General features: G+C 40.7%; 1 protein-coding gene across 4 annotated transcripts in view; it reads left to right on the top strand.

Moving 5' to 3' along the window:
* Window positions 1-25620, top strand: part of LOC149144964 (putative cyclic nucleotide-gated ion channel 20, chloroplastic) — a 550668-nt gene that overhangs the window by 346632 nt on the left and 178416 nt on the right. For all 4 annotated transcript variants that reach the window (XM_089450166.1, XM_089450165.1, XM_089450163.1 and 1 more), the window contains exon 10: window positions 3205-3282. In XM_089450166.1, the coding sequence (XP_089306292.1) occupies window positions 3205-3282 (78 nt within the window). The remainder of the gene's footprint in view (window positions 1-3204; window positions 3283-25620) is intronic.

Here is a 25620-nt window from a genome sequence, read left to right as displayed (position 1 = left end):
GATTGTACCACACAAATACCACAACACATGCTTTGCTGCTATCCAATGCACTCTCTTTGGCTCAACCATGAACTGATTGAAAGATTTTACCGCAAAAGATATATCTAACGTGGTGTTGACCAAATACATGAGAGAGTCAATTAATTGCCTGTATAAGGTGAGTTCCACATCCTTCTCCCTGGATGCGTCGACCTTCATCCAATTCTTGATCATGTATGTAGGCATGACTCTGCAATCATCCATCCCAAACCTCCTTAGGATTTTGATGCAATATTACCCTTGCCCAAGGAAATATTCTCCATTTGTTTGCCACACCTCCATGCCTAGAAAATAGTGCATAAGCCCCGAATCCTTCATCGCGAACTTCGCTGCAAGGTCCCTCTTGCACTCCTCTATGAGCCCTAGTGAACTTGTTAGAAACAAGTCGTCCACATACAGAACAAGAATGAGAATCTCACCCCTAACCACCAAGTAGTAAAGGTTTGCATCTACCTCACTCTCCACGAAGCCCATTCCATGCAAGTATCTATCAATTCGCTCACACCACACCCTAGAAGCCTGCTTGAGCCCATACAAATCTCTCTTCAACCTGCACACATGGGTCTCATTGATGTATGCTACAAAGGCCTCCGGTTGTTCTATGTAGACCTTCTCTTCCAACTCACCATTAAGGAAAGTTGTGTTGACATCTATCTGATGGATTTTCCATCCCATCTGTGTTGCGAGTGATATCACGGCTCATAGAAGTATACCTGGGCAAAGGAATGAATGTCTCCTCATAGTCAATTCTCTACTAAGAGAACCCATTGGCCACAAACCTTGCTTTGTATTTCTTGTGTTAGTTTTTGTAGCTCCTCATAGTCAATTGCCTTCTAAGAGAACCCATTGGCCACAAACCTTGCTTTGTATTTCTTGTGTTAGTTTTTGTAGCATTGGATGGTGTTCTAGTCTTAACAGTTGTCAAAGAGGCTAAGAAACACTAGGATTCCATAACCCAAATATCGTTTCTGGAAATTCCACCTAGAGATGGCTAAAATAAATTAATTGACCATAATTAAAAATTTCTTAAGTCTAACTTAGCAAAAGTGGTTAATTAATAGGAATTAATTGAGAAAGGTGTGAATTATCTAGGAACTCACACAGATCGACTTGGAGATGATCTCAACCATCGATTAAGTTTTAATCGTGGCCATTGGAGTCCTAATTGAAGATTATAAGAAGAGGTCGATGGGTAGATGGAGAACACACATTGCCGATACTCAGGGATCTAGATAGTTAGGTACTCCAGTGCAGGTGATCAGCAGGAGAGATCGAGTTAGAGATCAAGTAGCAAGTGTCAAAAGGGGCAAAGACAGTGATATGAAGGAAGATTTCTGGTTCCAGAGAGGCAACAACAAGTGACTAAAGTATTCTACAGTGAAGCTAGCCTGGAACAGTTGCAAGGGTCGTGTGGAATTTTCTGATGGGTCGCAGTTAGGGTCGCGCAAGTTTTCCTAGTACAACCGCGAGTATCACACGGGTTTTCCCAATGTAGCTGCGTGAATTTTCAGATGCAGAAACGACCTGCGCAAGGGTTGGGCGACCAGTTTTCTGAGGGAGACAGAGGTTGGGGTTTGCTTGTGGAGTGAGAGAATTTTCTCTCTGAATATTTTTGTCAAATTCTTGCTGATTGGATAGCCAGCTGGGCTTCCAAAGATTTTACTCAGATTTTCACTGTTGCATAATAAAATAAACCCTCAGTTGCTGCAATTGGTTTTCCCACATTGGATTTTTCCAGGGACTTTCGTCCAAAATAATGGTGTCAAAATTTTGTGTGTGCTAGTATTTCCCTGTTCCTATTTTTGCTTCCACAGTATTTATTTTTGGTGAAGAAATTGCAGGGTGATTAATTTAGTATTAATAAAAAAACTAATAAATTGTTAATTAGTTAGGAGAATTAATTTCCAGTTGTTCCATTTCAAGGGAATTTTTACATGGTATCAGACGTTATTTGATAGACAAGAAACTTAAAGGCGAAGGGAAAAATTCCCAGCTCAAAGGGAGTTGCAATACGAATTTTTCTGAGGGTTGTGCTGGTTAGTTCAGAATAGCCGCGAGGAACCTCACGAGATTTTCCTGTGCAAATATGCGGATTGTGCGAACTCAGACTGAATAGCCATTTGTCTGGCGTTCATAAAATTTTCTATCTTACCTTCTTGACCAGAAAATTTATCACATGGTTCAACTTCTATGCACTAGGAATTCCCTATCTATGTAGAACAATCCACAAAGTGTCTATTAGCTAAATTAAAAGCCTCCTTGAGGTTTTTAATCACGTAAAATGGATGCACTAAATGTCTATGGGCTATCATTTTAAACAATCCTTTTAAGGAAGAACCAAATTCTGCATTAAAAGCCCAATTGTATACATCCAAAACAGAAGATGGGTTATAATAATGTGTAATTTCTCTTATGTGCCCTAAGGATTCTAACATTAAAGTATGAAAGAGATTCATCCTCCCCACTTTGAATGCCAACAAACCCAAGCATAAAATTAAATTTCATCTTCTCTCATCAAGCTATGATCATTATAGAAAAATCATTTGAAGTAATGTAGGTCCTTGCCAAAGTAGTCGAAACAATCTTCATCCTACAATTGTGTTGCCAAGTAAGAACTAAAATAATGCAAAATAAATTGCTCACCTCAATGTGTGTAGTTGTACCATAGGTCAAAAGGCCTTGCTAGTTCCTTAGTAGTGGTGTGAAAACATTATCGCTTGGAAGTTCCCACTTTCTCAAAACCCGGGGAGTCTGTCTATAGAAAACATTAGGAATCAAACCACTATTAGTTTGCTTGACCTCACTCACTTGGAAGTCAGCGATTGCAAACTTTAGGGGTATCCCTAAGTGATATAGTGAACAATTTGAACGCAAATCCGTTTTCATGAAGGTGATTTATACAATAATAAGTGTCAACATAAGAAATACCACTATAAACATCTTGTTCATATAATGTTATTATGAATGTGTTTTCATGCAAATCGTTGCTTTTGTTTTTCTTTTGGATGAGAGGCTTGGATGAGTTTCCAGTTTTCAGAAATAGTGGAAATCTTTAAACATGACAGTTTCATTACTTGTTTTCATAACAACCAAAAAGAACTATATCTCAATAGGATTCTTTTGCAAAATTTCTATATTGTATACTTATGATGTAGTGATTGATAGGAAAATGGATATGCAACTTAAGAGGCGTGGCGTTGAGACTTGGATGAAGCGTCGTACATTGACTTCTAGTCTAAGGAGGTGAGTCCTTTCTTTTACTCATCTTGAAGTTATTTCTTCCACATTACTTTCACTTTTATATTTGTAAGTTTTTGTTTAAAGTAATTTACGGGGCTGTTGGGCCCTTTTTTGTACTCACTAAAAGGTTATATTGATAGGTCATATTGATCATTGAGAAATTTCTGTTTCACATTGATTTTGAATTCAATGTAAACGTCCAAAAGTCCAATTGGTTATATATATCCGCTTTAGTAAATATGATGATTTAATTAATGTGGGTAATGATGACATTATGGCAAATCAATGACTATAGTGGAAGGGGAGAATGTTGAATAATTGGAATAATGATAATTATATTGTGTATGCCCATTTTTCGTTACATGGTCTTGAATAACTGTGTTGTTCACCACTTGTTTATGTTGGTTATTTCAGTTGACTTGCCTATTTATAAATATGGACTCCTTTGGTTTCTGGTACACATCTAGTTATTATCAATACATATCATGTGCACCCAAGTTACACAAAACCTGGAATGAGTATGTTTTTCAAAATGGGGATGATATGGAAACTAGACCCCCCAAAACTTTAGGATAGGAGAAACGTGAATTTAAAATAAATAGATCATTAAAAAAAGGAAACTTATTCCAGGAATTTTATTTTTCCTATGATAAACATAGTCAACAAATTAATAAAATCTCATTGATATCTCCTTGTCAACACATTAATAATAACTCATTGACATTCCATCACCTATAATACAAGTTTTTAATTCAATTTTTTTAGAACGTAGTTGATAGTGCCCGTATTAACTACTCACTTTCAAGAGGGTCTACAAATAAGGAAAAAGACAAGATGCCAAAGAAAACAGAGCAAAGAATGAAATGGTATCTAATTCTCGCAAATGTCGTACTTATTCTTCCTCCCCTACAATACAATGGGTGATATTGTACAAGTTTTAGTTAAAAAAGCCAATATAGCGATGCAGGCATCTAATGAAATACATGAAATCTTCCCTTGTATTTGGTTATGAACCAAAACAAGGAGAACATGAAATTATATCTGAGAATGTGCTAGACTAAATGCATTAGAGTGATAATGTAATATAGTAAAATGTAAATACATTATGTGCAATAAACACCATTGATGTTAAAAAATAATTATGAAATTACGTGGGTAGTGCCTAATGGGAATAACAAAGTTTGTCAATGTAACATCCCTTATGTTAAACCCTGTTTTTGTGATGATAAATGATGATTGTGTAATGCCAACATGTAAATCATGACTGATTGAGACATTGTGTAATTATAAAATAAATATAAATATGAAATTTTAATTGGTTGGACTAACGAGAGGGACACATGGATCCATGAGAAGATGCATATGTCATAGTTGGTGGTCCAAGTTGTAAACACCCATAAATGCATAACATCAGATTTGAGCCAAAAACCATTGAATCTGCAGATTACTGCCCTAGATTGAAGAACAGAAAAGAATTGATTTTTAGCTCTTTTAGGTTTACCTCCATGGCAGGCACTTTTTTGTTTTTGTTAAACAATGTAGGGTCTAGGGTTATGTTGTGGCATCTTCAATGATTTATGGCCTTTACTCTGCGCTGCATCCTTGTAGGAGGCTGAGCCTCCTGGTTTGCTGGATTCCGAGGCACCCCCACGCGACCTCAGCAACAAGATGATGGTATAATTTTGAGCAATACCATAATATTTCAATTGAGTTAAATCAATTGTCTCCCTTTGCAAAGAAGACGTTGCACAACTATAGGAACCCCCATTTGATTCTCAATAAGTTTCTTTAGATCTGCCCCACAAATTGATCCACAGACCCAAATTTGGATAATGTTTCCACTGAGGGTTTTTACAAAAATATGGAATCTTATCATGTTTAAAGGATCTTTAGAAATCCCCACTGGTCCAAGAAAAATGGATCATGACGATTTACGACTTGTTCTATTTTGATTTGGATAGATTGAGGTGGAAAAGGAGGACATCATAGGTAAACCGCCTGAAAGATCGAATGTAGATTTCGACATTGCATTAGAATGAAAACTGAACCCTCCAAACTGACATATGGGGACATAGAAAACAGAATAAACAAGGGTTAATGCCCATGATCTGGAGACAAGAAGCGTTCCCTTCAAATCCATGCGGATACCCACTACAACCTCATCGGAAATAAAAAGAAGGGGCCGAAAAACAATAGAGCGCACTGCGCAACACTCAACACTGATCTTCCCTCGTTAAATATAGACAATAGACTTGTCGCTATGCGTGTCAGAGGGAAGGAATAGGAGACTGCAAAACCCTGTAAACTTCACGATGCCCCAGGCATCGCCATTGATCCATTGCAGAAATAGTTGATCCGAATTGGATCCATGAAGATTATCAAAGTGCCATGAGTCATGACTGTATCAAATCAGGACAAAACTTCAAATTCAAGAGCACAGAGCAATCAAGAAAACTTCTGAACAGTGGCAGTTGACAGCCAGCGAGGAACGATGAGGACCTCGGTCAAAGCGTGTTGACCGAGGCCCATGGAGACTGCGCAGGAGGCGAAACTGGCACTTGGGAAGCCTGGATCGGGAAAAGGAGGCCATTTCTGATGTGCGATTGCTGGGCAAAACCCCTCGAGAAGGAAGGGCCTCGAGCGCTCGGTCTCATGGAAGCTAGGGAAACCGTGGGGAAAGCGTTGAAGGCTAAAGGCGGGACCCGCGCTCCAAAACCGGCGATATATCGGGGGCACCCTTGGGTGGTAAGTGGATTTGGAGAAAAACGAGCGATTCCATTCAGCGCCCGACACATGGCAGGCGGAGGAGAGAGAAAACCACCGCTCATCGCACGCTAACGGTCGAGCAAGTCAACCGCGTGAAATGAGCGAATAACGTCGGATTTGGGGACTCTAGATCTAACAGCTGAGATTGCGCTCGATGAAGGAACCGGATTTGACAGGGATTAAGCCATGATAGAGAGAAGTCTGACGTCCGATTTGACCGCTGAGGTGGCAGATGAGTCATTCCACAGTGAAACTGGAAAACCAAACCGACGAGGAAGAGCTGGCACAGTTCGTAGGAGGACAAGTGGCCACTCCTTGTGAGCCATTGATGATGACGCAGAGATAGGGAATTCCAAGTGAATAGCAGTAGGCGATCCGCCGGGGGAAGGAAGAGAAAGCGAGCAGTCATGAGATCGATTGGCTTAAAGCCATGAACAGAGACAGAGAACAGAGAACACCGAGAGGAAGAACCAGAGAGAAGAAGACGAAGATAGAGAAAAGAAGAGACAGTGAAGCAAAGAGTAGAAAAGATAGAGGGCTGAGCTGACCTGCAAGATAAGGCAGCATCGAGCAGACAGAGAGCTAGAGAGATTCAAGCCATCCCTAAGAGGATCTGTCAGGAATTGAGCACCACATTGGGCTCCTCCCATTAAAGACCAGAGAGGTCAAGAGTTGGTAAGGAAAAGAGTGTGCACTCTAGTGGCTTAGGGAATCCAAGAACCACCCTGCCAAGCATCATTTTTGTTTCAGGAGACTCAAGTTGAGCTCCTCATTGTAATTCTCTGCTTTAAGACACAATAAAAGAAGGCCACCACTGAAAGTTGGACCGGAGACGTAGCCCTGCAGGATAGGGTGAACTCCTTATTAATTGTTGTGTTCTTGTATTTGCTCTGTGTTTCTCTTGCTGTTTTCCATATTTCCAGTATCTGTGTATTTTGCAATCTGATCGATTCATTGCCTAAAATGACATAAACACACACTAGCACGAGTCTGTAATACCTTCATTCAATAATTAATTAACTCAGGTCACTCAAGAGTGATTTTCAAATCAAGTGGTATCAGAGCTTTAGGCTATTAAGGTTAGACAATCTTTTGTTGGTTTAGTTGTTGAATGCTAACTAGATCAAAGCTCAAATTAGGAGAAGGAGAGTTGGTCGAAACTAATCCTGAAATTGGGAGAGTCTATCCTCGGGAGACAATGTCAGAGGAATATTTTATGGGGCCAGACCCTCAATTCATAGATAGTTTCCTAGCCATAAAGTCCATGGTAGAAGAAATGTATAGGGACTTTAGAAAGCACAAGGATGAAGATTCGTCAGGCTCTAAACAAGACAAAGGAGAAAATGAGTCTCACTTCTATGACCACTCAAAAGGAAAAGGGAAAGAGGAAAGCTTTCTCACACCTCCTAACAGCCCTGAACACAAAAATAAAGCATCTTTGATCAAACTAGATGTTAAATTTGATTTACCTATATATGATGGAGAGTTAAATGCCGAAAAGTTAGACAATTGGATTAGACAAATTGACGTTTATTGTATAGTACAGAACATCGATTAAGACAAGAGCAAGATTCAGCTGGCAAGCCTATGCCTTGGAGGCACTACCTTGGTTTGGTGGGAAGGTAGAACCCAAGCTGATATGAAAAGACATGGTAAGACTATTCTGCCTGGAGTGAATTTGTTTCTGCAATAAAAAAGTAGTTCTATTCATTGGCCTACATGCAACAAGCCATGATGAGTTGGCAAACTCTTCGACAGTTGAAAGGGCAAAGTGTGCAAGGGTACACTCAAGAATCTAGAAAGAGAGCATTGATTCTAGGAATCTCATTAGACTCACCAGAGACTTTGTTGAAGTACATTGGTGGTCTACACAGCTACATGAGGCACACCATCCTCATGTTTAATCACACTAGTATAGATGAGGTATCTGTACAAGCTACTCATCTAGAAGCTGGAGGAAAGAATGGAAATCCAGAAGTTGGGGGACCATCCCAACCCACTGCAAGCAAGAACAAGGAGAAAAGAAAGCAGAAATGGAAAGCAAGGAAGGCTAACACTGCACAAAAAACCAAAGCCTCATGCGCTCACTGTAAAAAGGATGGGCATGATGATGAGCATTGTTGGATTCTGCATCCAGAGCTGAGACTTAAGAAGTTCGAGGGAAAGAAGAAGAAGACTGCTGCAGCTATTCAGAAAGATTTGGGGTCAGACTCGGGAGATGAAACAACCATTACAGCCACAAGTATAAAAGGTAAGAATTCTGAAGCATCTACTAGTAATTTTGCATAATCTATTACTGATGAAGAAAATGAGAGAAAAAGACATGAGCTTTTCCATATTCAAGTTATTTCCAAACATCAAAAAATTGATACTTTGTTTGATAGTGGCTCACAAGTAAATTTAATTTCTGAAGCAATTGTAAAGAAATTGGGATTAGCAACTACACCTCACAAGAAACCATGCCCATTAGGATGGTTGAATGATAAAGCACAACTACAAGTGACTAGACAGTGCAAACTCAAGTTTTCTTTTGGGTTAGCATTTGTAGATGAGGTTGAGTTAGACATAATTCCTTTGGATATATGTGGAATTGTTTTAGTAAGTCCTTACTTGTATGATAGGAAAGCTATTTTCTATAGAGCTGAGAACAAGTATCTACTTGTTAAAGATGGAATCGAATACTTTGTAAGAGCTCATAAGCTCAAGAATAATTATATTCTCATAAACTCAGGGCAGATGAAAAGAATGATAAATTCATGCAAACAATTCTTACTGATAGTTGTAAAGGAAAAGAAACCTGATAAAACCAATGTATTTGAGGGCTATAATGCTAAACAACAAGCTGATATAGAAAATGTTGTTTTAGAGTATGATATCTTGTTTCAAGAACCTAAAGGTCTGCCACCCAAAAAGGAAATAGTACATGATATTATTTTGCAGCAAGATGCTCCATTACCTAACATTGGAATGTACAGGTTGTCTGCTTTAGAGAATGTTGAAATCAAGAAGCAGGTGAAAGAGTTGCTTGAGAAAGGGTTCATCAAGCCTAGCACGTCATCATGTGGGTCACCAATTGTTTTGGTGAGAAAGAAAGATGGCTCGTGGAGAATGTGTATTGATTACTAAGCACTCAATAAGATAACAATAAAAAATTGTTATCCCCTTCCTCGCATAGATGATCTTTTAGATCAATTGAAGGAAGCTGTTTATTTCTCAAAGCTAGACTTGCACAATGGATACCATTAGGTCAGAGTTGCAGAACAAGATGCATGGAAGACTGCTTTCAAAACAAAGCAGGGATTGTATGAGTGGCTGGTTATGCCTTTTGGCTTAACTAATGCTCCTGCTACTTTCATGAGATTAATGAATGATGTACTCAGACCTTTTCTTGATGATTTTGTTATTGTGTATCTAGATGACATTCTAATTTTTAGTAAAACGTGGGAAGAACACTTAAAACATGTTAAGAAGACACTAGATATTTTGAAAAGAGAAAAACTTCATGTTAAACTCTCAAAATGTGAATTTGGCAAAACATCTCTGAATTATTTGGGTCATATAGTAGGGGGTGGTGAATTGAAAATAGATCCCTCTAAGGTGGCAGTCATTGTAAACTGACCTAAACCCAAATCTGCTACAGAAGTGAGAAGATTTTTAGGGGCAGCACAATATTGGAGGAAGTTCATTTCTAACTTTTCCTCAATTGCAGCTCCCTTACATGCTTTAACAGGATTGAACAAGGTGTTTCAGTGGGGAGGCAAACAACAGAAAGCCTTCGACACCTTGAAAGAAAAGATTAGTACAACACCTGTACTAGCACTGCCTGATCTGCAAAGACCATTTGAGATCCAAACAGATGCTAGTGACTATGCCATGGGAGCAGTGTTGACACAACGCGGTAAACCCATATGTTATCATTCTGAGACTTTTAAATCTACAGTAGTTAGCTATCCTACATATGATAAAGAATTGTATGCATTAGTTCAGAATGTGAAAAAGTGGAAACATTACTTAATGGGCAAAGAGACAGTAATACATAATGATCATCAACCACTTCAATATCTACACTCCCAAACTAAGTTGCAGCAATCAAGATACTACAGATGGATGAGTTTTCTACAACAGTTTCATTTAGTCATCAGATATAAAAAGGGTGCACATAATAAAGTTGCAGACATGTTATCTAGACCTATTATAAATGCATCTACTATACTTAAGCATAATTCTGTGCTACATGAAAGCTACATTGAACAATATGCTCAAGATATAGACTTTAAAGATGTATATGCAACTTTGAGTCAAGGCAAAGGAGTAGAAGAATTGGATTATCATGTGAAGGACAGACTCCTATACCATTGTGGGAAACTCTGCATTCCACAAACTGAGAGAGTAAAGATAATTAGGGAAGCATACACTTCTCTGATATCAGGTCACTTTGGGGTAAGTAAAACTGTTGCACAGCTGCAAAGATTTTGTTATTGGCCAAAAATGAATGAGACACTTTCTAGATATGTAAGAGGGTGTACTATGTGTGCTAAAAGCAAGCCCAGCAATAGAAAACTAGGCTTGTACACTCTATTACCAGTTCCTTCTCACCCTTGGGAAAGTGTGTCCATGGATTTTGTTGGAGGACTGCCTAAATCTAGGAAAGATCATGATTATCTATATGTTGTTGTAGATAGGTTCAGCAAAATGTATATTTTGATACCTTGTAATAAATAGATTACAGCTGAACAAACTGAAAAATTGTTCTTTGAACATGTATGGGTTCATTTCGGATTACCCACTTCCATTGTATCTGATTGAGACACCCGATTTGTGGGAAAGTTTTGGTCAAGTCTGTGGGAACTGATGGACACCAAACTGAAGAAAAGCACAACTTTTCATCCACAAACTGATGGCCAGACAGAAGTGGTTAACAGGATAGTGATCCAGTTACTCAGAGGATATTGCAACAAACATCCTAAGCTTTGGGATGAACATTTGTGTTATGTGCAGCATGCTTACAACAGAGCAAAACATTCTTCTACACAGAGATCTCCTTTTGAGACCTGTTTTGGTTTCACACCAATGTCTCCTTTAGATTTTGTCTTTGGTAAAGATACCACAGTTGAGGGACATAGTGATATGGATTGGGCAATTAGGTTCATTGAACAAATCCAGGAGATCCACCAGGCAGTATAGGAACAGCTGGAAAAGAGCCAAGCCAAATACAAGGCAAGGCATGACAAGCATCAGATGGAGCATAGTTTCCAAGTTGGTGACCAAGTCTGGTTGCATATCAGCAAGGACAGGATGCAAGGTGAAGGTAAGAAGCTAAAGCCTATCAGGTATGGACCTTTCAAAATACTTGAGAAGATTGGTGAGAATGCTTTTCGCCTTGATCTACTAGCTTACATGCACATCTACTCAGTCGTAAATGCAGATTGCTTGAGATCGTTTGAACCCTCACTAATTGAGGATTCCGAAGAGTAGAGTCAATTGCCTTCTATTGATGACCTGCTACCTGAATATCTTAATGAATTGCAAGAAGACACAGTTCTGGACAGGAAGGTGAGGACAACGCGCAGGGGAGATGTTGAGTACCTCAGAATTGGGCTCAAGGGTTCAAAGCCGAGCAACGCAAAGTGGATAGAGATTGGACAAGTGAGACAATTGTACCCTCACTTAGTCGATGCTTGAAAACCAACTTTTGGTGGTCCAAAAGCTTTTTCAATGGGAAGGTCGTGATCCGAATTGGATCCATGAAGATTATCAAAGTGCCATGACTGTATCAAATCAGGACAAAAATTCGAATTCAAGAGCACAGAGCGATCAAGAAGACCTCTGAACAGTGGCAGTTGGCAGGCAGCGAGAAACGACGAGGACCTCGGTCAAAGCGCGCTAACCGAGGCCCATGGAGACCGCGTAGGAGGCGAAACTAGCACTTGGGAAGCCCGGATCGGGAAAAGGAGGCCATTTCTGATGCGCGATTAAAAACCCCTCGATAAGGAAGGGCCCCGAGCTCTCGGTCGCATGGAAGCCTGGAAAACCATGGGGAAAGCGCTAAAGGCGAAAGGTAGGACCCGCACTCCAAAACTGGCGGCATATCGGGGGCACCCTTGGGTGGTAAGTGGATTTGGAGAAAAACGAGCGATTCCATTCAGCGCCCGATGCGTGGCAGGTAGAGGAGAGAGAAAACCACCGCTCATCGCACACTAACGGTCGAGCAAGTCAACCGCACAAAATGAGCGAATAACGTCGGATCTGGGGGCTCCAGATCTAACGGTTGAGATTGCGCCCGATGAAGGAACCGGATTTGACAGGGGATTAAGCCGCGACAGAGAGAAGTCTGACGTTTGATTTGACCGTTGAGGTGGCGGATGAGTCATTCCACAGTGAAACTGGAAAACCGAACTGACGAGGAAGAGTTGGCGCAGTTCGTAGGAGGACAAGTGGCCACTCCCTATGAGCCGTTGATGATGACGCAGAGACAAGGAATTCCAAGTGAACAGCAACAGGCGATCCGACGGGGGAAGGAAGAGGAAGCGGGTGGTCATGAGATCGATTGGCTTAAAGCCATGAACAGAGACAGAGAACAGAGGACACCGAGAGGAAGAACCAGAGAGAAGAAGACGAAAATAGAGAAAAGAAGAGACAGTGAAGCAAAGCGCAGAAAAGACAGAGGGCCAAGCTGACCTGTAGCATAAGGCAGCATCGAGCAGACAGAGAGCTTGAGAGATTCAAGCCATCCCTAAGAGGATCTGTGGGGAATTGAGCACCACATTGGGCTCCTCCCATTAAAGACCAGAGAGGTCAAGAGTTGGTAAGGAAAAGAGTCTGTGCACTCTAATGGCTTGGGGAATCCAAGAACCACCCTGCCAAGCATCATTTCTGTTTCAGGAGACTCAAGTTGAGCTCCTCATTGTAATTCTCTGCTTTAAGACATAATAAAAGAAGGCCACCACTGAAAGCTGGACCAGAGACGTAGCTCTGGAGGATAGGGTGAACTCCTTATTAATTGTTGTGTTCTTGTATTTGCTTACTGTGTTTCTCTTGCTGTTTTCCATATTTCCAGTGTTCGTGTATTTTGCAATCGAATCGATCCGTTGCCTAAAATGACATAGACACGCACCAACACGAGTCTGTAATACCTTCATTCAATAATTAATTAACTGAGGTCACTCAAGAGTGATTTTTAGATCAATAGTCCTTGCCATAAACCCTAGATGTGCTCGCCATTTTCCTCCCTTAAATGTATCGCCTTTACTCCTCATATATATAAAAGAAGGAAAAAGTTTTTCACTCATTTATTCTTGTTCATTATTGTGTAAAGAAGTGATTAAGTGTTGATTTTTGTGACATCAGATGGTGTTCTAGTCTCAAACTTTGTGGAGAGGCTAAAATGCACGAGATCTCCAGAACCCATAAATTGTTTCTGAAAATTCCACCTATAGACAACTCAATTAAATTAATTGATTAATAACTAAAAATACCTATGTCTAACTTAGGGAAATCTATTAATTAATGGGAATTAATTGAGAAAGGTGAAAATTCTCGAAAAACTTATATGGATCGACTTAAAGATGATCTCATCGATAAGGATTTAATCATGGTTGTTGGTGATCCAACAGGAGATTATAGGAGGAGGTCGATGGGGTTGGAGAAGAACACACTTGAGGTCGAGTTCCTTAGCAGAAATCAAGCTTCCCAGTTGCAGTGATTCAACAGAGGAGAGTTCGAGCCAGAGAGGGGACACATAGATAGTGAGGGGTGGAGACAGTGCGTCCGGAGGAGGATTTCCAGATCCGGATGTGAAAATTCAGAATCCTCGAATCACTACTGCAACGACTGATTATATTTCTCCTATTGAATCATGTTATTTACAGTATTATATGGTAAACATTGAAATAAATACAACTCTAGTCTTCACAACTTAAATAATATGTGGAAACAAGAACTAACCAAGAAAGAAATAGCACACACAAGTGCAACCATTGTTTTTGGACAAATGTCCCTAGAAAAACCCAATGTGGGAAAACCGGTGCAGCAACTGAGGGTTTGAATTATTATGCAGTAATTTCTGAGTACAATTCTTTGGATGCCCAAACTTGAAATCCTATATAGAGATCTAACTGGACAAAAATATAGTGAGATGATCTCACCCTGTCACTTGGAAATCTGACACTGATCTGCGTTAGAGATAAGCCTTTGCGCAATATTGTGTCACACCCACACAGTTACTACGTCACTACTAGTTGGGACTGTGCTGCACCTCCTTTCGATCCTCTTCTCGCTGGAAACTTCGGCCCTCTGGCCTCCTGGTCTTACACCCCGGCTCCGACACTAGATCCCGATTGTTCCCCAGTAGAAATAGGGACTCCCTCTGAAGCTCTATGCTGCCACAACATAGCTCTACGCTGCCTTTGCGTGGCCCAGCACTGCCTCTCCGGATTACTCTCCGCCCTCTTTGCCTTGCACTCTCTAGATCAGAAAAACTTCCTTCGGAAAGTTATCCTTGCTCCTCACTGCAAGAAATCTCCTCAATCACCTTCTTTGGAAACTGTTGCGCTGCTTTCTTGAGAAAATCGATCTCTGATCTCCCACTCGATGTGATTACCAAATCTTGAATTTTCTAAGTCTATCCGTTACAAAATTAATCTGTGTTCTGCTGGTTTATTTCTTCTACTTGTAAATTCTAAACAAGTTATTTAAAATATTTAAATACCGAAATAAACACAATACAATCACAACATCTACAGATCATCAACGGAAAGAAAACAAACGCACAAGTGACACCGTTATTTTTGGACAAATGTTGCCGAAAATACTCAATGCGGGAAAACCGGTGCAGCTATTCTGAGGGTTTATTATTATGCAGTATTTCCATGAGTACAATTGGGTGCCTAACCGGCTCACCACTCTGTGCCATCTTGCACTGGTACAACACTCCCGTGCCTCTCGCATTGTTGCTGCCTGCTAGCCTCGCGCTGTCCGGGGACTCCTGCACTGTAGCACTCTTTGCCGCTTCATCTGCATCCATTTCTACTGACATCCGCTAGTGATGCTACTCCTCTTCGGGGCTCCCATAGGAAGGTATAATCCAAGAGGTTGGGTACCTCAAAGGATCCTGCCCCTCATTGCCTATAGTCCTCCTGACTACAACTCGATTTCTCCCCACTTCTTCTCAAGTGGCACATGAGCACTCATGGCACATTAGTCATCCTCCTCGACTTCTTTCTCCACCTTCGTTGGCGCTGCCTTAGAGTCAGAAGCCTCTCCCTTACTCTTCTTCCTCGGACATTGGTTTGCTTAGTGACCTAGTTCCCCACAATGGAAGCACTTGACCTTGGAGAGGTCCTTCTTCTTCCTCTTCTCTTCCTTTCCCGCAGATGCCAAAGCTGCATCCTCTTCTTCCTCTTCCTCTTCCTTCTTGATCCTGACCCGTTTGTTGCTATTTCCCGTCTTGGTCAGTCGTCTGATCTTTTCTTGACGAAGAGACGCCCACAGTTCTTCCCAATCTGGGAGATTCGCCCTGCCTAGTATACTCTGGACAAATATCTCCCACTCCTCGAAGACTGCGTTAAGTGCGGTCCTCACCATCAACTCCTGATCTAGCGTGGCCCCTATGGAAGTCAGTTGGTCCTGGATCTCCTTCAACCGACCGAGGAAGAGGTCTATTTGCTCCCCCTTCTACATTTGATATGACCTTAGCTAATTCTCAAGGAGCATCTTCCTCTGCACAAAAGTATGCTGTTACAATGCACTCAAAGTGTCCCACATCTCCTTTGCCGTTTCCTTCTCGGCAATATGTTGGACCACATGATTCTTGACCCCATCAAGGACGATGCACTTTACCTTAGCCATTGCCTCCTCGTACCTTTCATTAGCTACCGGGTCAACTGGGATAACCATTACTCTCAAGGTGAAGCCCTTGATACGATGTCTGTCTAGAATGGACAAGATCTTGGCCTTCCAGACCACAAAGTTGGATGCTCCGTCCAGCCTATCCTGATCTCTCAGCCCATTCACGACCATCTCTTTGCTCTTCTTTGTCGACTCCTTTGAGTCTCTCTACTTCCTGCCTGGAAGTTCTCGATTCGACTCCTGCTGAGTCTCTCTACTTCCCGTCTGGAAGTTCTCTTCTGGACTCCCTCTGAGTCTCGATTTCCCTCCTGGAAATCCTTCTGCCAACTGTCAAGTTGCCTCTCTCTGATTGTCTGTGCAACTACAACACTGATCCGGATTCCTTGGCTAGAAATCCGCCTCGGCAACGACTCCCTCTACCTTGGTTTTGCCTTGTTAGGTATTGTTCTGACCACAGTACCCCGCCAGCTTTGCTCTCACAAACTACCCACGTCTTCCTTTGCCCCAGCCACTGAGGGATTGAGCCTCTTGGCCCTATGCAATCCCGGCCATTGAGTCAGCTTGAATCCATACACCATGTTGATTTTGGGTAGCATCGTATGTGCTCTAGCTCTGAAATTTTGTGGAGGGGCTATAACACATGAGATCTCCAGAACCCAGAAATCGTTTGGAGAAATTCCACCCGAATGAGGAGTTATTAAAATAATTGATATTTTTAATGGGTTCCTAAGTCTAAACGTAGGAAAATAAAAATATTAATGTGTATTAATAAAAATATGGGTGAGAAGGTTCTAAGTGACAAGGATCAAGCCTATTTTAATCTTAGCCGTTGATTCGAGATTAGATCATGGTCGTTGATTCATAAACATGAAAAGTATAAGAGGAGGCTTGAGAGTTAGTTGGAGATATGCCAAGAAATCTGAGTTGCAGTGAGAGGGGAAGTTCGGCAGAGGGACTTTAGTCCAAGGCCGAGGATACATAGCAGAGCAGCAACAAGAGAGACAACGTAGCTCCAGAGAGGGTGACGCAGAAGCTAGAGGGGCTGACGGAGTTCCTTAGAGGCAGCGTTGGGGTTTTCTATGGGGCAAAGAGAGCAACAATTTAGCGTATCGACATCTGAGCAAGGGAAGCTCACTGGGAGAGTGACACAGCCCCTAGAGGATGTGACGCAGTTCCAGTGCAGAGTTTGGAGTAGCCATCGATGCCCAACACTGGGAACAACAATTGTCATCTATGGGTTTTGATCATCCAGTTGCTGAAATTGTCAAAATATCTTTCTCTAGATAGAGGTACTTCTGCCAGGTTTATTCTCTATTGGGCGAGTCAGATTTGTCACCCTAGTTGTATTCATAAATCTGCTTAATAATACAAACCCTCTATATGCTGCATTGGTTTTCCCGAATTGTGTTTTTTCGGGGACGATTGTCCAAAAATAACAGTGTCCATTGTGTGATTGTCTCTGTTTATTTCAGTTCATGATATGTATGTATGTGTAGGCCACAATAGTGTTTTCATCGTTGTTTAAGTAATTAAATAGCTTGTTGAATGTAAAGAACAAGTAGGAGATGATAAACCAGTGATTGCAGTAGGATTTTTGATGTGTAGATTCATAAATATTCACATGGTATCAGAGCATTGCAGATCATAGGATACTGAGACACCAGTCGAGAAATCTAGAGAATTTTCTACAGAGAAGTAGCTGTCTCGAGTGACAACGTTTTTTCAGAGGCAAAGGAGCAGCTGTAGGAGTGACGCAGAGCCAAAAGAGTGATGCAGAGGCTCACACAGTGCTTGCGTCAGCACTCTGAGCTAGGAAGGAGTGACACTGTGGCCAGGAGGAGCTGATCTAGCTCACGTAGTGACTGCGTAGAGCCAAAGGAGCTCAGATTCTTTAGTTGTCGAGGCTAGAGGAGTAGAATTAATTCGATTTGAGGAGCTGGTGGGATGCTGTTGCTGTTGATGTAGAACAATGTCTGTGGAGACAGAGCCGAGGTAGAGGGAGTCACTGCCTTGACAGTTTTCTAGCCAAAGAAATCTAGATACGAGTTGCAACAGCGAAGGAGGATTGGAGAGGAAGTGATTCGACAGTTGGCGAGAGGATTTTTGTGAAGGAAATCAGGATTTAGAGGGAGTCTAGAGGAGCTTGTTCCTTAGAGGATTTCTAGCGCCAAAGAAATCCATATCCAAGTCTTCCGAGATTGACAGCAGGAGAGGGAGAAGAGAACCAGTCCTATTTTTTGAGTAGAGATGGTAATGAATGGGTTGAGGGATCAGGATAGATTGGATGGAGCATCCAATTTTGTCATCTGGAAGACTAGGATCCTGACAATCCTAGACAAACATCGTATCAAGGACTATGCCTTGAAGGTAGTTGCTATGTTGGCGACGCTGATCCGATGAAGAAATACGAGGAGGCCCAAGCTAAGGCCAACTGCATGATCCTAGATGGGGTCAAAGATCATGTAGTACCACATATTGCTGAGAAGGAAACAACAAGGGAGATGTGGGAGGCGCTAACCACCTTATATCAGGGTTCTTCTGTCCAACAGAAGATGTTATTAGAAAATTAGCTGAGACAGTATCAGATGCAGAAGAGAGAAGAGATCGATCCCTTCCTTCTCATGTTGCAATGGATTCGCAACCAGTTGGCTTACGTGGGGTCTACACCAGATCCTGAGTTCATGGTCAGGACTGCCCTAAATGCAGTCACCAAGTACTAGGAGACTTTTGTCCAAAGTATCTTGGGCAAAGCGACTCTCCCTAGTTGGGAGGAGATGTGGGCAGCTCTTCCACAAGAAGAGCTCAGGAGGATGACCAAGATAGGGAGTAGAGGCAAGGGAGCCCGGGTCAAGAAGGAGGAGGATGCAACTCTCACATCTTGGAACAACAAGGGTAGCAGAAGAGAAAGAAGAAGGACATAACCAAGGTCAGATGCTTCAACTGTGGGGAGCTACGACATTATGCCACTCAGTGCCCCTGGAAGAAGGGTAAGGAGGAAGCTTCTAAATCGAAGGCTGCTCCAGTGAAAGCGGACAAGGAAGGCGAGGATGACGATTATGCCATGAGTGCTCATGCGCCTCTGGAGAAGAGGTGGGGCGATATAGAGTTGTAGTCGAGAGTACTATATGGAAAGGGACATGATCCTTGAGGTGCTCGAACTCTTGGATCACATACGCCTATGGGAGCCCTTAACGATAGTAGAAAAATGACAGGTGTCGGTTGGAGCGAGGTGTGATGGAGTGACAGTGGCAGAGCTAGAGTGCCAAAGTCTGAGGCTGCGCAGTGGATATTGTAGCAGTGCGAGAGGCATAGAGTAGTTTGCAGTAGCGCAATAGCAGCAGAGGGTCAGCACAAATTAGCAGCAAAGGTAGCTTCAGCATCACGCGGCATCCATACTGACCAGGATGTCAATGTTTGGGTGAGTTTTCAGTTGCTTACTTCTGAGCAACTGAGTTGTAGTGCAACAGTTAGCAGTCGCAGTGCTATGGGCAGCATGAAGCAGATTTTGAGAGGGAATTGCAGTACTGGTGTAGCAGTGGTAGTGGCAGAGTCATGGGCAGTAATACAGGAAGCAGCGGTGCAGTGGATGAAGGGCATCAGGCCAAGCATCAACAACACAGAGGATCGATGCAATGGATCAGTATAATGCTTCTATGGGGAAGTATTGTTAGAGCACATTACTCGCTAAGAGGGAGTGTTGATTTTGGGTAGCATCGGATCTGCTTTACCTCCGAAATTTTGTGGATGGGCTAGAACAAATGAGATCTCTAGAACTTAGAAATCGTTTGGAGAAATTCCACCCGAATGAGGAGTTATTAAAATAATTAATTTTTTTAATGGGTTCCTAAGTCTAAACTTAGGAAAATAAAAATATTAATGTGTATTAATAAAAATATGGGTGAAAAGGTTCTAAGTGACGAGGATCAAACCTGTTTTAATCTTAGCCGTTGATTAGAGATTAGATCACGACCATTGATTCATCAACAGGAAAAGTATAAGAGGAGGCTTGAGGATCAGTTGGAGATACACCAAGAGATCAAAGAGTTCGATTTTTCTGGGGCGTGGTTTGCTGAAAAAGTCGAGCTAAGTGATTTGAGTTGCAGTGAGAGGGGCAGTTCAGTAGAGGGACTTCAGTCCAAGGCCAAGGATACATAGCAGAGAAGCAGAGTAGAAGCAGGAGAGACAACGCAGCTCCAAAGAGGGTGATGCAGAAGCTAGAGGGACTCACGCAGTTCCTTTGAGGCAGCATTGGGGTTTTCTGTGGGGCAGAGAGAGCAGCAGTTCATCATATCGAATTCTGAGCAAAGGGAGGCTCACTGGGAGGGTGACGCAGCCCATAGAGGAGGTGACGCAGTTCAAGTGCATAGCTTGGAGCAACCATCGTTGCCCAACACTGGGAACAACAGTTGTCATCTATGGGGTTTGATAATCCAGGTGCCGGAATTGTCAAAGTATCTGTCTCCGGATAGAGGTACTTCTACCAGGTTTATTTTTTGTTGGGTGAGCCAAATTTGGCACCTTAGTTGTATTCAGAAATTTGCTTAATAATACAAACCCTCTATATGCTGCACTGGTTTTCCCGAATTGGGTTTTTTCGGGCACGGTTGTCCAAAAAGAACGGTGTCCCTTGTGTGATTGTCTCAGTTTATTTTAGTTCATGATCTGTATGTATGTGTAGGCTGCAATAGTGTTTTCATCGTTGTTTAAGTAATTAAATAACTTGTTGAATGCAAAGAACAAGTAGGAGATGATAATCCAGTGATTGCAGTAGGATTTGTTATGTGTAGATTCATAAATTTTCACACACCATCCTGTCATAAATGAATACCTCGATACCAAGGTCCCATGGTCTAAGGCACTATTTTTTTTCCCTCTTAAGGGGAAGAGAATGATAATCCAATTGTATTTTCCCTGCAATTGAAACACGTCAACATTTTGCACACACCTTTACAATTGTGGGAGTTGGATATTAATGCTCCTCTTTCGAGCATTCCATAATCTATAGGGAAGTTGAAGCACCTAGAATGGATTGTACTTGGTCGTAACTTCCAAGGATTACAATCTTCATTCACAAAATTTCCAAAAGAATTGTGTCTTCTACAGTCATTAAAGGCCTTGGTTTTGATAGGTTGCCCCAAGCTGAAGTCATTGCTGGAGTGCTTTGGTAAGTTAACCAACCTCCATGGGATCGAGCTCCAAAACTGCAAGGATTTGAAGAGGCTACTAGATTCCTTAGGTAATTTAACCCAGCTGTAATGGATCACTATGAGGGATTGCATTACTTTGGAGAGGCTGCCAGATTCTTTTTGTAAATTAATTAAACTAAAATATCTTGATTTGAGCATGTGCATTAATATAACCATGTCAAGTGAAACATTAGGAAATATAAGCACACTTGTGTCCATAGATCTCACTTACTGTGAAAAATTGAAATATTCCCTCCCCCAGTAGCACAACAGAGGTGGCTTAAAGAGTTACATTTGGGACGTACAAATTTAAAAGAATTCCCAAATTCAATTAGAGAGCTCTATTGTATTGACTACAACAGAGACAATATTCATAAGAACCCTTGCTCAAGAAAATTTCACAACTTACATATGAAATTGATAATTTCTCTATTTATTTATGTAAAGACAAAGAGTACAATTCTTGCTTTTGATTGTTGGCATTATGATACAGGTGTTGTCCTTGATGGCAACTCACTGAGATGAAAGATAGCGATGCAACATGTCAACAACAAAGAATTACAGATCAGACTACAAAGAATGAAGAAATAGAGGTATACGTTAGTTCACCTTGACCAAGCTGCGTATACACGCAGGTTCCTTGAACAAAAGTCGCGTATATGTACACACGCACCTTCACAGAAGGAAAAGTGCGTATATGTTGGAAAACTAAGTTTTTGGTCCAAGGTATTGGTCCTAAGTGGTTTTGATCCATGGTATTGAGAAATGCCTAAAACTATATAAGGAGGAGAAGATCATTAGGCCAAGGTGTGCAAGTATCGAATATTTGATTAAGTGTGAGATCTAGTATGCAGGTTATTAGCTTATGGTGCTTTGCTTGATTTGAACCAAGGATGAACCTTAGCGGTTGATGAGGGATAAGATCTAATGATGGATCGGGATCTTAAGGCTTGAAATGAATTATCATTATATGGTTTGATCTTGTATAGTCTAGATCTGAATACTGATACATGTGTTATTATGTAAATGTTTTGATCTGGTCTGGAATAGCTGCAAAATTATGAATTAATATTTACAGATGTGTATGCTAGCTGGCTTTGATAAAAGCGCGTATACATGCTGGTTCGACACAGGGAAGTAGCGTATACATTATGAAGTATGTTTCAGTTGTTTCTGTTTGCTGTTGCAGAGTTCTGGGTTTTGTTTTGGGTTCTGGTGACTGTATTCTGGTGACAGTGTTCTGAATGATCAGATTCAGGTTATGATGATTGAGTTTCAGTGATTGGTTGATGCAAATGTACTTAATGATTGTATTGCAGTTATGATGTTGTTGATGGGTCCAATATGAAAATTGAATGAAACGTGGCCTTCAAATTATGGTGTTGTGTTCTAGGAGTATCTAGTCTGAAGATTCATGAAACGTGGTCTCTGAAGGAAGAAAGAAGGTCGTAGTCTTCTGTTGGTCGGCACCTATGTACTAGTAAACATATCAGCGAGTACAAAATCTAGGGGGTTGTATCTCCCTTCTAGTAGAAGTTGGAGAACGAGAGAAGGTTGCAGCCTTCTGCAGGTGGGTGCCTACGTACTGGTATAAGTCTGCACCAATACAAGATTGTAAACAGATTTTCTTATTATTGAAAGAAGATAGAGACGACAACAGCAGGTGGTTTTTACCCACATTGGGTTTCCACCTTCTTGATGTTCATGTGTGTTGCTTATGTGTGATGCTTTATTTTGCTTTTACTGCACTGTCTAATAAATCTCTGATATACTGGTCAAAGTTCAATAGATGATAAACTGCCTAAATCAAAAGTTATCTGCATACTGGTTGCTTTAAGTACAGTCGCGTGTACACGCTAGTTCACTTAGCTTAAGTAGCGTATATAAATCTGTTTGTGAAATTAAATTATTGATCTAATAATACTAATTCACCACCCTCTCAGTATTATTTCCAACAATTGGTATTAGAGCAGGTACTTCAGAAGAAGCTTGATCGCTTGAAGGGAGATCCATCATCATGAGTAATCAAGAAAGCGTGGGATCCATTAGACCGCCAATCATTGATGGGAGAAACTTTGTTTATTGGAAAATAAGAACCACAACCTATCTACAATCACTTGGAACGGATGTGTGGGAAATTGTGGAAGGAGGATGTACATTTCCAACAGCAATTCCTACAGATACGGCAGGTGAGAAGCAATATGAAAGCAATGTCAAAGTTGTCAATACCTTATTGGGAAGTCTGTCACAATAAGAATTTGTCAAAGTCATGCAGCTCAAATCAACCAAAGAAATATGGGACAAAATCGTTCTGAGCTACAAAGGAGACTCTCAGGTAAAATGTGCTAAACTTCAAACTCTCAGAATTCAGTATGAAACTCTTAAGATGCACAGTGATGAAAGTATAGTTAGTTACTTCCTACGTATAGATGAGGTTGTTAATTTTATGAAGAATCTAGATGAAGATATAAAGGAATTTACCTTTGTTGAGAAAGTTTTGAGATCCTTGTCTGCTAAATTTGAATCAAAAGTGTTTGCCATAGAAGAAAAGCAGGATCTGCAGACTATCACTATGACACAGCTTCACGAAATCTTAACTGCCTTTGAGATGAGAAAAGGAGGTCGATCAGATATTAGAGAAGCCGCATTTAAAGCTTCAGCAAAAGGAAAGGAAGAACACAATGAATCAGGACATATTTTAGAAGAAAAAGATGAGGTAAACTTTGTAAAGAAGCTTCAACAGGGTTTCGGAAAATTTAGAGGTAAGCTACCCTTCAAATGCTTTGCTTGTGGCAGAGTTGGTCATTATGCTGCCAAATGTCCTGATAAAGATAAATATGGAAAAGGTAAGGAATATGAAAAATGGAATAGAAAACAAGTTGTAAATAAAAAAAGTTACTATACTCATGAAGATAGCGATGGTTTATCAAATAGTGATGAAGACGAAAATAGTAATGACTATAGATTTCTAATGGCTTATGACGATGATAATTTTTGGGATGCTTTAGAAGAAGACGACCTTCATGAAGAAATTTCTGAACTCAAAATTTGTTTAGAAAAAAAGAAAATGATTATAAATACCCTGACATACCAACTTGCTAAAAAAGAAAAACACAATGAAAAACTAGAATGTGAAATTATGGGTATAAGAAAGGATCTTGAGAAAACTAAATCTCTCGATCTTAGATTTTCTAAAAGATCACAAACCTTAGATGAAATTATCAAAGTGCAGCGTTCTCCTCTAATAAAGACAGGTCTTGGATATAGCGAAGAAGCATCTCAATCACAAAAGCTGTCAACCTCCACTAAAAGCTATCTTGATGCAGCAAAGACCAGTGAACAGTATGACAATTGTCAGCAAAGGCATAAAGCAGATCATCAGGTAAATCAGACTCAATTTATTCAAAGGATGAATAGAAGCCACAACCAATCTCAGGTAAATCATACTCAATTTGCTTCAAAGATGAATATCAATATAAACTACAATCACCAGGTCAATAGATTCGATAGTCGCAAGAACTTCTTTAATGGGCAATGTTTTTCATGTCATAATTTTGGACACAAAGCTGCTCAATGTGTTGCTTACAAAACCATCATGACTAGAGAAGCACGAAATCAAAGGAATGTAACAGGGGTCAAGAAAAGTTCCTATAATAACTTTTCTCTTCTTGAAAATGAAATAGAATGCTCAATCTATAACAACTTTGGTCATGAAGAATCTGAATGCAAGAGCAAATTTTGGCAATCATCTCAAAAGGAGCAAACTCCATTAAATCCCAAGATATGGAGAAGGAAAGAATCTCAAACAGAAATATGTGGTATAGCCTTGTATGCAGAAGGACAAGAAAATCAGTGGTACATCGACAGTGGATGCTCAAAACACATGACAGGTGACAAAGAAAAACTTCACTCATATAATGCCTTAGAAAAAGAAAAGAATGTCTCATTTGGAAACGACACCACTGCTGTCATAAAAGGTAAAGGATCTGTTTTCTTGAAAGAAAAGGTTAAAGCTGGAAATGTTATATATGTAGATGGTTTAAAGCATAACCTGTTGAGTGTCAGTCAAATGTGTGATCAAGGAAATGAAATGGTGTTTCGATCAAACAGATGTGTTGTTCGTGAACTTGATACAGGGGAGACCGTGCTCAAAGGTACAAGAACTCCAAACAACTTATACATACTCAAGGGAGGAGAACAACAGTGTTATCTAAGCAAAAATTATGAAAACTGGCTGTGGCATAGAAGATTGGGACATCTAAGCTTTTCTCAAATAAGAAAATCATGCAGATTCAACGTTGTTCGTGATCTTTCAGATGTCAGCATCCCTGAAAATACAATATGCAAACCATGTCAATTCGCAACACAAACCAGAGCTCACTTCTTTGAGAAAGAAGGGTCAGCTAGTAAGCTTCTTGAACTTGTTCATACTGATTTATGTGGACCATCAAGGAAAAAGTCACCTCGTGGAGAAGAATACTTTATTTTGTTCATTGATGATTTTTCCAGAATGTGTTGGATAGGTCTGCTAAAGCATAAATAT

Source organism: Pinus tabuliformis, chromosome X, assembly GCF_031772625.1.
Source record: "Pinus tabuliformis cultivar Carrire ecotype Pingquan chromosome X, CPIR1, whole genome shotgun sequence".
Taxonomy (NCBI): domain Eukaryota; kingdom Viridiplantae; phylum Streptophyta; class Pinopsida; order Pinales; family Pinaceae; genus Pinus; species Pinus tabuliformis.
The sequence above is the reverse complement of the archived record's forward strand: the minus strand, read 5'-3'. Positions and strand labels throughout refer to the sequence as shown.